At 43.6% G+C, this 13,580-nt stretch overlaps 1 protein-coding gene across 2 annotated transcripts in view; it reads right to left on the reverse strand.

Annotated features, from left to right (window-relative positions):
- The window catches only part of CDH13 (cadherin 13), a 1,287,194-nt gene that overhangs the window by 207,680 nt on the left and 1,065,934 nt on the right, over positions 1 to 13,580 (reverse strand). For both annotated transcript variants that reach the window (XM_064488932.1, XM_010980492.3), the window contains one exon: positions 9,937 to 10,115. In XM_064488932.1, the coding sequence (XP_064345002.1) occupies positions 9,937 to 10,115 (179 nt within the window). The remainder of the gene's footprint in view (positions 1 to 9,936; positions 10,116 to 13,580) is intronic.

The following is a 13,580-nucleotide window of genomic DNA, read 5'->3' on the forward strand; positions in this document are numbered from 1 at the left end:
CTCTCTGACCTTGATCCTCCTGCTTCCCCCTGATAAAGACCCTTGTGATTATATCAGGTCCAAATAGCAAACCCAGGATAATCTTCTCATCTCAATAGTCTTAACTTAATCACACCTGTGAAGGCCCTTTTGCCCTGTAAGGTAACATATTCACAGACTCTGGGGATGAGGATGAGGACATCTTTTGGGGGCACTATTCTATCTACCCCACATGTCATGTTATGAGCTCTATTTTATTTTTATTATTTTTAAAATTCTTTTTTAATGGAGGTATTGAGGATTGAACCCAGGATCTCGTGCATGCTAAGCATGCACTCTACCACTGAGCTATACCCACCCTCCTATGAGCTCCATTTTATAAGTGAAGAAACTGAAGCTCAGAGAGGTGAAGTGACTTGTCCAAGGTCACACAGCTAACAGGATGCAGAGCCGGGCTTCCTCTTCAGGGCTCTAGAATTTCCAGGCCCGGGCTCTGTGCCACATACCACCCAGTCTTGCTAACTGGAGAACTGGGGAAAACTGAGTTAAGCTTTCCAAATGTGTGAAGAGTCTCAGAGCAAAGAACAAAGAAATCTGTATATAAGTTTCATAAACTATAATGTTGTCATTTAGGTATCAAGATTTCCCCCTCAATATGGCCCACACTTTTCTCTCAGGAGCCTGCAGGAGTAGACAAAGCAGAAGCTTTGGGGTCAAGTCCAGTCCAGTGTGTGAATCAAGCAGGTCACATCAGCCCTCAGGTACTTGGTGACCCCTGTGGAAAATGGGTGTGGTGGTCCTGGGAGTGTGATGACCCTGATTTAATGCCTGGTGGAAAAAATGGATGCTGTCATTGTTCCCACACTACCTGCCCAGTGGGAGTATGACTTACCCTCCCTCACGTATTAGATAATCAACACCAAGAAGGAAGAATGGAGAAGTTTCTCCATCCTTCCCTATCCCAGAAATCCAGAGGTTAAGGAGACAAAAACCAAGAATTAGGACCCAAGGAGTCATTCACGGAGAAAGAGAAGTCTGCAAAATAGTTCATAAGACACAGGGGAGAACTATCTAAAGGAATTTAATCTCAGTTCCTCCTTTTGAGGTCTGTAAATAGAGATGCCGTTCATTGAATTTCAACAGTCATTTCTAAAGCTGTTCTTTGCAAAGATCAAAAAAAAAAAAAGTCATTTCCCATGGCTGTCTTCAAAACACAGAAACACACAGCACACTACATTTATGAAGCTGCCTGTTGGAATCGGCAGAGGTAGGCAGCGGGTCAGTGCGCGGCAGGACCAGGACAGCCACCACCGAGGTCGTGTCACTGGGAAGCAATGAGAATGCTTATCGTTACAAGTGGGGAAGTTTTGACAGGATTTCCCATAATACACCCTAGAACATATTTCTTTCCTGGCATTTGAAATTCATTGCCTGGGATCCTAGCAATGTTGGCAGAGGCCACGATGCCTGGTAAGACTCCCACTGTTTGGTCAATGACTAAACTGGCATGTAGGAACCAGCCTCTGAACCCAAAGGTAACAGTCACACCACTCCTCAATTCATTGCCATGTGCTCCTGACCTGGAATCCCTTGCCATCAGGACCCAGATACAACTGTGTTTCAAAATGATGAACAGAAATGTATTTTATGACCAAAACAATACCTGGTCACTGTACCCAAACTAGAAAATACAGATAAGAGCAACAGCTAACCCAGACCTGTTATTCTTCTAAGTACGTGCTTTATTAATTCATTTAATCCTTCCAATAGACCTTCGAGGGAACTCTATTATCGTTCCCATTTTACTGATGAAGAAACTGAGGAAAAGCTCCAATCACATTCTCTACATTATGCTACTTTAACACAACTGAGCTTTCTGGGGGCATTAACAGTGATGTTGGAGAAGACTATTGAATGACATGGAAATTACAGTTATGGCTACTGCTTGTTCAAGCTATTAACATTCCCAGGATCACAGAACTGGGAAGAGGCAGAGCTGAGATTCGAACTCAAGTAACCTGGATCTGAAGACAGTCGTCTTAGACACTGCACTATAGGAAAATTAGGATCACCTGCAGTCCTAAAATGACCACTCCTAATTCATTTATACAAATCTTTTCACATTTTGGACTGTGACGATATATGTTACAAACTGTGTCTGTCTCTCTAAGATGCATATGTTGAAGTCCTAACCCCCCAGTGGGATGGTATAGGGAGGTGGGGCCTTTGGGAGGTAATTAGATGTAGACGAGGACATGAGGGTGGGACCCTCATGATGGCACTACTATCCAGACAAGAAAAGGAAGAGAGGCCAGGGTGTCCTGTCTTTGCCGGGAGAAGACACATGGAGAAGGAGGCCACATGGGCTGTCACCAAGAACTGAATTGGCCAGTGCCTAGATCTTGGACATCCAGACTCCAGAACTGTGAGAAGTAAGTTTCTGTTTTTAAGCCACCTGATCTAAAAAAGAATCGTAGCTTACACGGTGTTTTGCAAACCGTTTGTTAATATACTGTGAAAAATCCATATCATTATATACTCTTTTACCACATATTTTATATGACTTAATGGAATCCCAATGTTGGGATATAGCACAATATACCAAACAGATCCCCGATGGTTGGATACTTAGCTTAGCTCTTTAAATAAATCCAACAAAAACTCCCACTTTTTGGATTTGGTGGCTTTATTTAAATCCACCATTTGGTGGATGTTACACACATCTTTGATGTGTGGAATTGCTTAGTCAAAGAATATTAGAGGCATTTAAAAAGCCATTTGATTCTTATTGCCAAAATACCCAACAAACAAATAGGACCGATTTGTATTTCCACACTAAGGCAGCAGAGAATTTTTCTCCCTAGACTTTTTGCACAGGTTTCTTGGAGACACCTGGGTTCAGTCACTTGGAAGAAGGCCACCTGGCAGGTATTAAAAGCTCACATCTTAATCACAAAAGTCGCCTCACAACTGCACTGTGTTTTGCTTTCCTGTGTTGAAAAAAAAGTCCAAAATCTATTTCCTCTGTGTGGTTACCATCCAAATAAATAATCAACCGTTTTGATTCATGTCCTAGGGGAAAAACATGGGCTCTGGAGACAGGCTGATCTAGGCTCACGTCTCAGTGATGTCAAGAGTCTCCTCCTCTATAACCGGGCATGCTTTGACCACCTTATTGGTTGTCACCAAGATTAAATTAAACATAAAGCGCTTAGGATATTTACTGACACATTGGTGAATTAGAGCAGGTGCTCAAAGTGTCATTTCAGTTTCTTTTTAATCATGGCCCTGATCTCAAGTTCAGGATGACAGTAAAGGCATTGAGAAGTCTTGAGGAACCTTCTGGAAGTGTCCCAACTCTGGTCCAGGATGTTTCTTTTTTATTCTGATAACCAGAAAAATCTCATTTTTCCCTCAGAGTTTCCTTAGAACCTCGAGAGACAGGATAAGAGCCCCTGTCCTCTGAATCGCCTTCCTCTAGCAATGCCAGCATGAACCAGTCCATCTGGGCTTCAGATCCAGCTCAAGGAAGAGCTCCCTCCTCCGGGAATTCTTCCCTTCCCATCTGGGGTCCTCTGGCACCCTATTCCTCCTGCCATCAGGGCCCTGACATAACAAAAATAGTCATTCCAAATGATTTCATCAGGATGTAGTCTATGTCTAGACAGAGCAGAAGTAAACACTTTCTGTTTTACTATTTTTGGATTGAACTAATTGTTTTAATTATTATAACCAAATTTTCAGTTTAGAATTAATTATAAGGATCTGAAATGATCTGTTTCTTAATCATGGGGAAATGGACTGTTCTGCCAAAAAAAAAAAGTGAAATCAGACCTATCAAACATGACTTCGTTCCTGTACCCAGAACCAAGTTCAAGGTGATGATTAATAACTCTGATTCAACATTTTGAGAGTGGATCTCAGACAGAGGCACATGAATACCTGTAACAATCAACAGATGAAGCTGCTGCTCTTTGATCATTTTGACCAATGATTTAATAGATCAGTGTCGGCCAATGACAGCCCGTGGGTCAAATCCAGCCCATCGTCTATTTCATGACTCTTCAGCTAAAAATACTCTTTATGGTTTTGAATGGCTACATTTCAAATACTTACCTAAGTACCTACACAACATTCTTAACGTTGCCTCTTGCCCCACAAAACCTAAAATATTTACTATCTGGTCCTTAAAGAAAAAGTTTGCTGATCTTTAATCTAATAGATGATCCTATAATTTGAAGTCCTTTCACTGTTGAATGTGACATCACAGTGCCATTGATCCAATAAAGATGATCGAGCCTTTAGAACATCAAGTAATAGTATTGATGAACTTTTATCCTTTGGAAAAGAATAGTGAATAAGATATCTTCTTAAAACAAAACTGGAAGAGATGTGAATTCCTGGTATTTTCAAGTGTCATTGTGTCTTGAAATGATCAGTTGCTAGTTTGCTTAATCTAAGCGTTCTACTTTCTGGTCAGCTTCACTTAAAATGCTTTTCAGTGGTAGCATCCTAATAAAACAGTTCATGGCCAGAGCTGAGCCTATTAAAGGTAAGTATAAAATAGCTACTTTCCAGAGGTTCTCAATCAAGTTTTTTTTTTCCTTAAATGATGGTTGCCCTTATTACAGTTGTAGCAAAGATTTTCCTTGTTCTCCCCTCCAGTTTGAAGCCAGAACTGAACTAGACATTCTTTCTATGTTGAGAAGTATCTCTATGACTGGGACAATCAATAGGGATTGAATTTAGAACAATGTTATTTAAGTACAATAACTGGAAAATCTGTCAATGATGTGAAACCTGCCTTAACACGCTAATCATAGTTCTTGGCTAATAAAGAAAAATAAATTGCTCTCCAAAAGAAATTTTTCTCAAAAAAAGAAAAAGCTCTTCAGCTTTTTTAGGGTACTTCACATAAAATAAGAGGGGGAGATTTGAAATGACAGAAGAAAACAGAAGAACTCTGCATTGATCACCACCCTGCATTTTAAGTGACTTTTAACATATGAGAAAAAAAAAATAAAAGGAAAGAAAAAAGGAAAAAGTTTAGAGAATTAAACATTTGTCAGATCCAAAAGTTGGATCTCTCTTAACGACAAAGTTAAGTGTCTCTTGATTTAACATGTGCCAAGCACTACTGATTGTCTCACACTTTAAGATGCACAGGAACAGAAGACAAAATAGGCTGTTGTTTATTCATCTCTTTAACAATCTGCGGAATTCAGATTCAAGCAGTAACTCCCTATCTCCCCTTGATAAGGCTGGAAATCTCTGTGAACCAACTCATCACCCTCTAAGTAGCCTCAAGTCTGCCTCAAAATGCCTGTGCTTTTCCACTGATCACCTCTCCTTTAGTTTTACCCAGACTTCTCTCCAAGTCACAGCTCTGGGAAGGCTGGGTTGAATACTGAAACATGGTTGGTGGTATCACATTTAGAGTGGGATACGTCCACAGTCCTTAGGATGATCCGCAAAGCCCTTTGCCATCTAGAACCAACTCCCCACCCTCTTCTGGTATCTCTCTTTACCACACCCTCAAATCCCCACTCTCTCTCCAAGTAACATGTGAACATGCCATGACTTCGCTCATGCTATTCCTCTCCCCACGATGCCCTTCCCTCACTGTGTATCTCCATTCATCCATCAAGGCTTAGTTCAAATAGCACATCTTTGTGTGTGTTTGCTGTTCATGCTGCTGCTTTACCTCCTTACCAGTCAGCTCGGTCAGCGCTTCCCTAAGGTCCAGCCTTGTACCCTGGATATAGCAGACACTGGGAGGTGCTCAGTTCCTAAGTGTCAACATTTGTCCCTGCATTTTGGCACCTAAATTACCTTGGTGTTTCATTGAGTGTTAGGAGCCTGCCAGGTTCTCTGCTATGTGGGCAGAAGCAAAAATACACTCCCTTCAGAAGAATGCGATCCTAGCCTCACATTGTCCACCATGAAAATAAGTAATATCAACTAATATTTACAGGGTGCTTATGGATACATTAAGCACCCTGCTAAGTGCTTGACACATCTTATTTAATCTTCCTGATAAACCTGTCAGACAGGGACTCTGATTAGACTCATCGTGGCAGATGAAGAAACTGAGGTTTACAGAGGCTGAGTGATCAGCCCAAGTTCTCGTAGCTGATCGGAGGTGGAGATGGGCTCTGAATCCGTGGAGTCTAAAGCCAGCATGCATGCCTTTGCCCTACGCCTCTCAGACCAGTTTTCAGCTAAGCTGAGGTCATGCTAGGTGACTGGACAAAGCCTTAGCTTTCATGGGTTGATTAGGCCAACCTTGGAGGTATGGGGCAAATGGGTAGGGTCACAAGTAGAGTCCTGTAACTCATCAAGGTTTCCTGCTAGAATCTATCCAGAGTGGGGAAGAAGAGGTGGCCCCAAGGTAAGGCCCTGCCCTTCTGACTCTAACCCCACTGCCATCAGCAGGTCGGCATAATTGCAGCTGAATCTCAGACCCCAGGGCTCCGCATCATGCCTTATGATGCCCCATCCTTTTCTATTTACTGTCAAAACACAGCAAGCGGATTCGATTCTCATAGGGTGGTTCACCATCTGTGTTTCATTTGCAAGGATAATGTGTTATTTAAAAAATAGGAAGACTATTTATTTACATCTACTTTTTTCCCCTTCTGTTTTCTCAGCAGCAAGTGATACCCCCCAAAAGGAGGAAATTATCCTGACCAAAATATTTATGAGTAAATAGCTTGCAGAAATGGAGAGGACGCTCTTATTAAATAATTCTGGTCCCACCCACCAAAACAAAGAAAGAGAATATTCCTGACAGCGTGATTGAATCGTGTGCAATTACTGCCAATGTTTTAAACATGAGTAAGTATTGTAAGAAAATGAGTAAAGTATTAGCATTAGATCAGAGCGGCCTCAAAACATTTATTTTCCTGAGACTAAGATGACTACTTCTAGATTTCATTCAAGGCCATCCCTTATTATGGTGATGATTTTTTATCCAGGCAGCTTGACTTGATATCGTCATTTTCACACATTTCTGTAGGATGTTTCTGGAGATGCAGAATGTGACAACAGTTTAAGTGGGATCATCTTGACCAAACACAAAGTTCCCTTTCAACCTGCAGATACACATTCGATTTCACTGACTATTTTGCATACGATGTTCCCATCAACACTCTTCAGTTTTCTTCCCTGACATATTTCAGGACTCTTGAATCTCTCATAGCAAATAAATGCACTTAAATCTGAAAATAAGTCCTTGGGTGACACTTCTCATGGAAAGAAGGAAGGAAATTCTCTCAGTTTCCACATTTGGCCTAAAAATTGGGGGCATTATAAAGTTTCAGAAAATCCTTTATTGGTTAAAAGTAGAAAATAAATTACATTCACAGTCCTAACAGCTTTTATTGTATGTACATTTTTATGGACAGGCTATCATTTTTCTTAGATTTTTCTGGAAGATAATACACAATAAGATGAAGGCGAATTCAGACAAAGAGAGGTACTCAGCTCAAACTCTTTGAAAAGACAAACTATACACTCACAATGCAAATGTTAAGATTGCATTTTAAGGGCCTCATTTAAAGACTGTTTCCATTTGCAAAAAAAAAAAAAAAAAGAAAAGAAAAGAAAAGAAAAGAAAAGAAAAGAAAAGAAAAGAAAACAAAGCAAGAAAAAGAAAACAACCCTCCCCAACGCTCAGCAAACTGACCATTAGCTATGCTGAGTGGTGGCAAACTGTGGCTGTGTTCAGAAAAGCTGGCAGATTTCAGCTGATGAATTTCAGTCTAGCAGAGCCAAGATGATCAACTAAATAAACCATTTATCAAATGTTAGGGACCTTTATCTGATTTTATTTTGTAGTGCAGTCTGACATAGTTTAAAAACACAGATAGAGCTGTCAGAATGAGGGGCTGAGTATGGTTACAGAAAAGAATAAAACAGTGCCCCCAATGAACCCAATTTCGTTTAGTAGGATATATGGTTCTTATTTTCTCCAAACATTTCCTCAAACATTGAAGCAAGAGACTCAGATCCTGATGACCCTCCTATTCACCAAGGTATTTCTTAGAGGCTAGTGCATTTCCTGACACTGGGTAGGTATAAGGTGAATAAATTAGATTACTGGATGATTACACAAGGGAAAGAGTAAGCTCTCAGATAAAATAAAACCATTTCTTCTGGTTATATACCCATGCTGAAGGAAGAGGAGCCATCCATCCATCCATCACTCCCTCTATCCCTTCATCCCTCCATCCATCCCTTCATCCCTCCATTCATCCTTTTATCCATCCATCCATCCATCAATCCAACATATCTTTACTGAGTGTCTATTATTGACGTGGCACTATGTCTGGAAATGAGAATACAGAGATGGGACAAAGAACCAAGATCTCTTTCTTTAGGAAGTGTATATTGTGGTATGGTTTCAGAAAAAGCAAATGGAAGAGCTTGTAATGGAAAATACACCATGTTACCAAGTCAAACTTGAGGTCTACTAACCCCGAGCTTACACTAAGGCAAGGACAGTAAGCGGTCACTGCAGCTGCTCTCATGCCTCAGCTGTGAATCCAAGGAACTGCCATAAGACCCAGCCCAGCACTAGCAAAAGCGAAGAGGTACAACCCACAGAATAAAGTGAACGCGGTTTGCACAATTTGGGGAGACTCTTCTTATATCTGTGACACGTGAGTAAACAGTATGCAAACCTCTCAGCAGTGACTGATGGGCACCGGAGCCTGAGTTCTCTGCAGTCAGAGAAAGTGTGACGAGTGGTAATGACTGTTGGTACAAAGCTTTGCTATTTACAAAAGGAGAGGGGTTGCGCACATCTCAAAAAGGTGATATAGTTGGTAATGCAGATGTCATTATCAGTCATTACTAATAAGGAAACGGGCTCAGGGAGGTTTAATGACTTGCTCAAGGTCACACAGCTGGCTACTTGGGGAACCGGTGAGCTGCCTTCTAGCATTTTCACGTTGCCCAGAGTGGGTGAGGAATGGCTGGTCTCGCTCTCGGCCCTGTGTGTGCATCTGGGTCCGGAGGCTGCACCCCAGCCCCCAACACACAAGGCGATGGAAGAGCCCCCTGCCAGACCGTGGCCTGTGCACACAGAGATGTCAGACACTCCATGCTGCCCAGCTCTCTCTCCTCCCCACATCTTTCCTTCCATTCATTGCTCAAAAAAGATTTTGTGAACACCTCTCGTGAGCTAAGGACTGAGACTATGCGGGGGTACAAGCTGACATAATCCTCTTCCTCCTGGGAGTGTCACAGCTGGTATGACTAATCCTCCACCTGTGGAAACTGGGCCCCCAGTTTCCAGCCTTTCTGATTTTCAGGCTGGCGAGTGGAATTTTAAAAAAAGAAATATGAAATTGAAATATTTTGATATGGCAACTAAGATGAAAACTTGAAAACACCCTTGGCCAAACCAAAGAGCAGGCACGTGGGCTGATGGAGGCCCGTGGCACACCTGGTGTGACACCTGACCTGGAAGGTAGATGAGGTTCCCCAGAGAGACAGCCTCACAGGACTGAAGGATGAGAGAGGCTCGAGGGGAAAACGCTGGTGCAGGCAGCGGAGGGTCTGAGAAAGAAAGAATTGGCTTCTGACACCTGACACTGACAAGGAGAGGGTCAGGAACCTCGGACAGTCACCTCTCTCCTGCTCCCTCTTGGCAGAAAGGTGCAGAGAGGTAGGTCCATGAGCCCCCGGGCCTCAAGAATAAGTGGTCGGTAAGGAAACAGGCATCGGGTTGAATACAAATAACAGCAAAGGATGTGGCTTTTCCAGCGTGTGTGAGTGTTTGGGTCACATAATACCCATCTCCCTTACAGGTTTTCCCCATCCAACCATGTGTGAATTTCTCATTTCTGCTTTTACCATATAAAGTGCCATTGACTAAAGCCCTACATCTCCCCTCATGTGAAAGCCACGTTCGAGTCTCATGAGAAAGAAGTTGTGTACCACTTGGCTCACCTCTCGGTCCAGCAGGGCAGGTGACACGACGGTGACAATGTCTCCTTTCTCAGGATCGATGTAGAACATGTTGGGAGATGGCTTGTCAGGTGTCTGCTGACGGATGTTGTACCGCAGGAGGGCATTATCCGTGGCCGGGTCGTCTGCGTCAAAGGCTGTCATCCGCATCACTGTAGTCCCTAAGGGGGCGGGACGGAGAGCAGGAGATGGTCACCTGGGGAACAGCGATGGGCAGAGCCCCTCCCCCCGGCAAGGCAGTCACGGTGGAACAATGTGTCAGTCACTTTCCAAATTAAAAAAAAGTAAAGCATTCCCTGCCTTTGATAAGTTTTAGCTTTCCTTCCCTGCTCCCTCTCTGTTCCATCATGTTGAAAGAGCTGAAATAAAGACAAGAAATCTTTGCTGTTCAGCAGATTGACAGCTTAATTTTTCCTTCTGCTGACATGCTGTTTATTTCCATAGGTTTTCATTCCATGGTAGATGTGGCTCTGTGACAATGGCCTTCATTTTAAAAGCGTTTATTGAGTGCCTACCTTAGGGGGGGCACTGGGGTGGGTGCTGGGGAAATAGAGGTGCAGAAAGGCACATTCCCTGGTGTCCGGCAGATCAGCCATAAGTGGGAGAAATAACGTATGAAAATAATAAAGCGTTTGCGGGCGCTGAGAGAGGGCGTTGTGAATATGGAGAACTGCCTTGTCTAACCAGGGCTCAGGGAAGGTCCTCGATGCAGATGCCAGAGGGGTGAGTAGGTGTGAGCAAAGGGCAGAGAGGGGACCTCGAAGGGCAAGGTATTCTGGTTAATTCTGGCTAAAGGAAGGGGAGCAAGTGTTGTCTGAGCACCCTGTACGCGGCCACAAGGATTTAGGCACTTGAGAGACACAGACAATGTGAAGAAAAGGGTTGCACAGGCTATTCGTTTATGACAAGGATTGAGAAGGGTGTCAGATACCAGGCCTTGCTCACACATAGCTGATAGGAAGCGCAACTGTCTCTGGAAGACAACTGAAAAGCAACTAGTTAAAAAAAATGCATTTACTCTTAGGGCATCTACCCACAAGAAACACTTGCACGTGTCCACAAGGGGTTTTTGTCGGGATGTTCATGGAGGATTCTCCACTACGGTGAAACATTTGGAAACAACCTGACTGTCCAACACAGAGGAATCGCCAAAATTATGGTATCCAGTCCCTGTGAAATCTTCTGCAGTAGTTAAAAAGGCTGTAGCTCTAATGTGTTTTAATACGGAGGGCTCGCCATGATTGAAAAATATCAGGCTGGAGAAGGATGTTATCCACGCTATGACATCATTTTTGTGAACATATTGGCACACAGAAAATTCCACCAGATTTATGCATCTATTCTGCAGGTACAGTTTATGCTCATAAATGTGTACAAGGGTGAACTTCACACTGGCTCTGGTGGTTAAATCAGGGCAAAGGAGAGAGATGGCTAGGGTTACCCGTAGTGATCAGGGAAGATGTTGGACCAGTCTGTAATGTTTTCATCATTCTTACAAGGAGAATGTATTGCTTTTGTGGTTAAATTTAATTTAAAGGGATCATAATTACAAATACCAACAGAATCATGATCTAGGGCAGAATTGGGCACATCTGCTTGCTGATCTTGACAATTTCAAGCCACCACACTTGGCTCAGGGTGACCTGCCCAACCATCATTTTAAATTGTGGTTTACTTTTCCACGAATGTAAGGACCCACCTTCTGATTCCAAATCCTCTGGACTCACAACATGTGAGCTAACTGGTAAGAGACGGAAGCCATAGACCTATAGTTACCGGAAGGAATATTCACATACAGAAAATATTCAAGCTCAGCGGAAACACAGAATCCATCTAGCTCAGCCGCCATCTCGGTATTCCTTTCCCTTTTGTAACAGTGCTTTCAAACCATCAAAGCCACTTAATTACTTTTTTTTCCATCATCAGAATCAGATTATCACCCATTAGGTCTGGAGGATGAGGCAAATGAGAAGGATCGGACCATCCTGAGGTTGGGTTGATTTGTTAAATAGTCTCAGTTGATTTCACCAATATTACCACTAGGACAGATGCATCCAGACACCTCTTCTATTCCACATTGTGTCTTTGTCCTTCTTTGTTTCTTTCCGAAATTATCACCAGGCTGGCCTCAAGATCTGGTGTAAGAACAGAAAATTCTGGGCACGTGCAGTCAGCTTCCTCTCCCCTTGCCTTCGGAAGATGTCAGCAAGCCACTTGGTTTCTGTGCTTTGTTTCCCACCCAGTGGATCAGGGTTCTTTCTCCAAGCAGTGGTCCACGCAGCCACGCCCAGTCTGTCCCAGTTAGCGTGAAAGGTATACTCATTTGTCTCTCTGGTCTAGAAAACAGGCCTACTTGAGGGCCTCCGTCAGAAATCAGAGGCAGTTCCCAGGCCCACAGCTCGCCCTGGGACATACTCAGTGAGCTCCGTGTGGGCAAAGGCCTGGAAGGAGGCCTCCCCAGCATCGATTCCATGGGAAATGGTCTCTGGGTAAGTATGCACGACCTAGTGCCTTGCACTTCGTCAGTGTCTAACGAACTCTTGACTGTGCCCCATGTAATCTAATCTACTTTTAGTGGAAGTCAGACACAAACAAGCAGAAGAAAGTATTAAAAATGAGGTTGTCACGGTTTGTGACTCTCATGGTTTCTTGGGAAGGGAAGAAAAGACCTCTCAGGTTGACAAATTTTCAGTTTCCACCAGGACATTCATGGATAGTTTTGTTCTTGGTTGTGATTTTTCACAGACTTGCTAACATGAAATAGGAAAAAGTGCTCCTGGAATATTCCCAGCATGACACAGAAAATGCCTTTCATTTTAAGGAACTGTTAGGGAGCAAGTGAACTTGGTCTTAAGCCCTGCCTTGGTCTTCACCCAGCCTTGAACCTGGACTTACTTCTGAGGCCCACTCAGCGGAGAATGATAGTGCTTGAGTCACCCAGATAGGTTTGCAGCATGGCAGGAAACCACCTTGGGTAATGTCTAGGTTCAAGTCTTAACTGTGTGAACTTGGGCAAGTTAATCAATCTTCTCCAAGCCTTAGCTTCCCATTCATCCCCTCATAACATGAGGATATTATCAACACTGTTTTCTTTGGTCCTCGTAAGCATGTAACAGGATAATGTATTAAGTAACTTGGCCCAGTGCCTGCTGTGTCAGTGTTCCAGGTGGGGAGGCCTTTGTCATCGACCTGCCCTGGGGTCTGAACCTGACGTGCAGGCAATGCCGCAGACGAAGGAGCTCAGGAGCCCAGGAGCTCAGGATGAAGCAGCCCACAGAGAGGACGAGTCCCGTTGCCCGTCGTCTCTGAGTCGCCCTGCCTCACCTTCTCCCTCTCACCTTGTCCATGGTCTGTGTTCATAGATTTGGGTTTCTATGGGGGAGATCCTAAATCTCTGCTAACACATACACACGTACGTGCACCCAGGTGCACGCGGGCACGCACACACACACACACACACATTCTGTAGCCACCACTGCTTCTCCATAGGGCACCCTAGCCTTCCTCTAGGATCAAGGATCTATCCTGAGCCCCAGACCATCTGGTGTGCCTGACACCCTGCTCTTGTCAGCTCCTCCCCTGGGGCTGGATCATGATTTTCAGACTTCCAGGTCCTGCCATGGCTA

The sequence above is a fragment of the Camelus dromedarius genome, chromosome 9 (assembly GCF_036321535.1).
Source record: "Camelus dromedarius isolate mCamDro1 chromosome 9, mCamDro1.pat, whole genome shotgun sequence".
Classification (NCBI taxonomy): Eukaryota; Metazoa; Chordata; class Mammalia; order Artiodactyla; family Camelidae; genus Camelus; species Camelus dromedarius.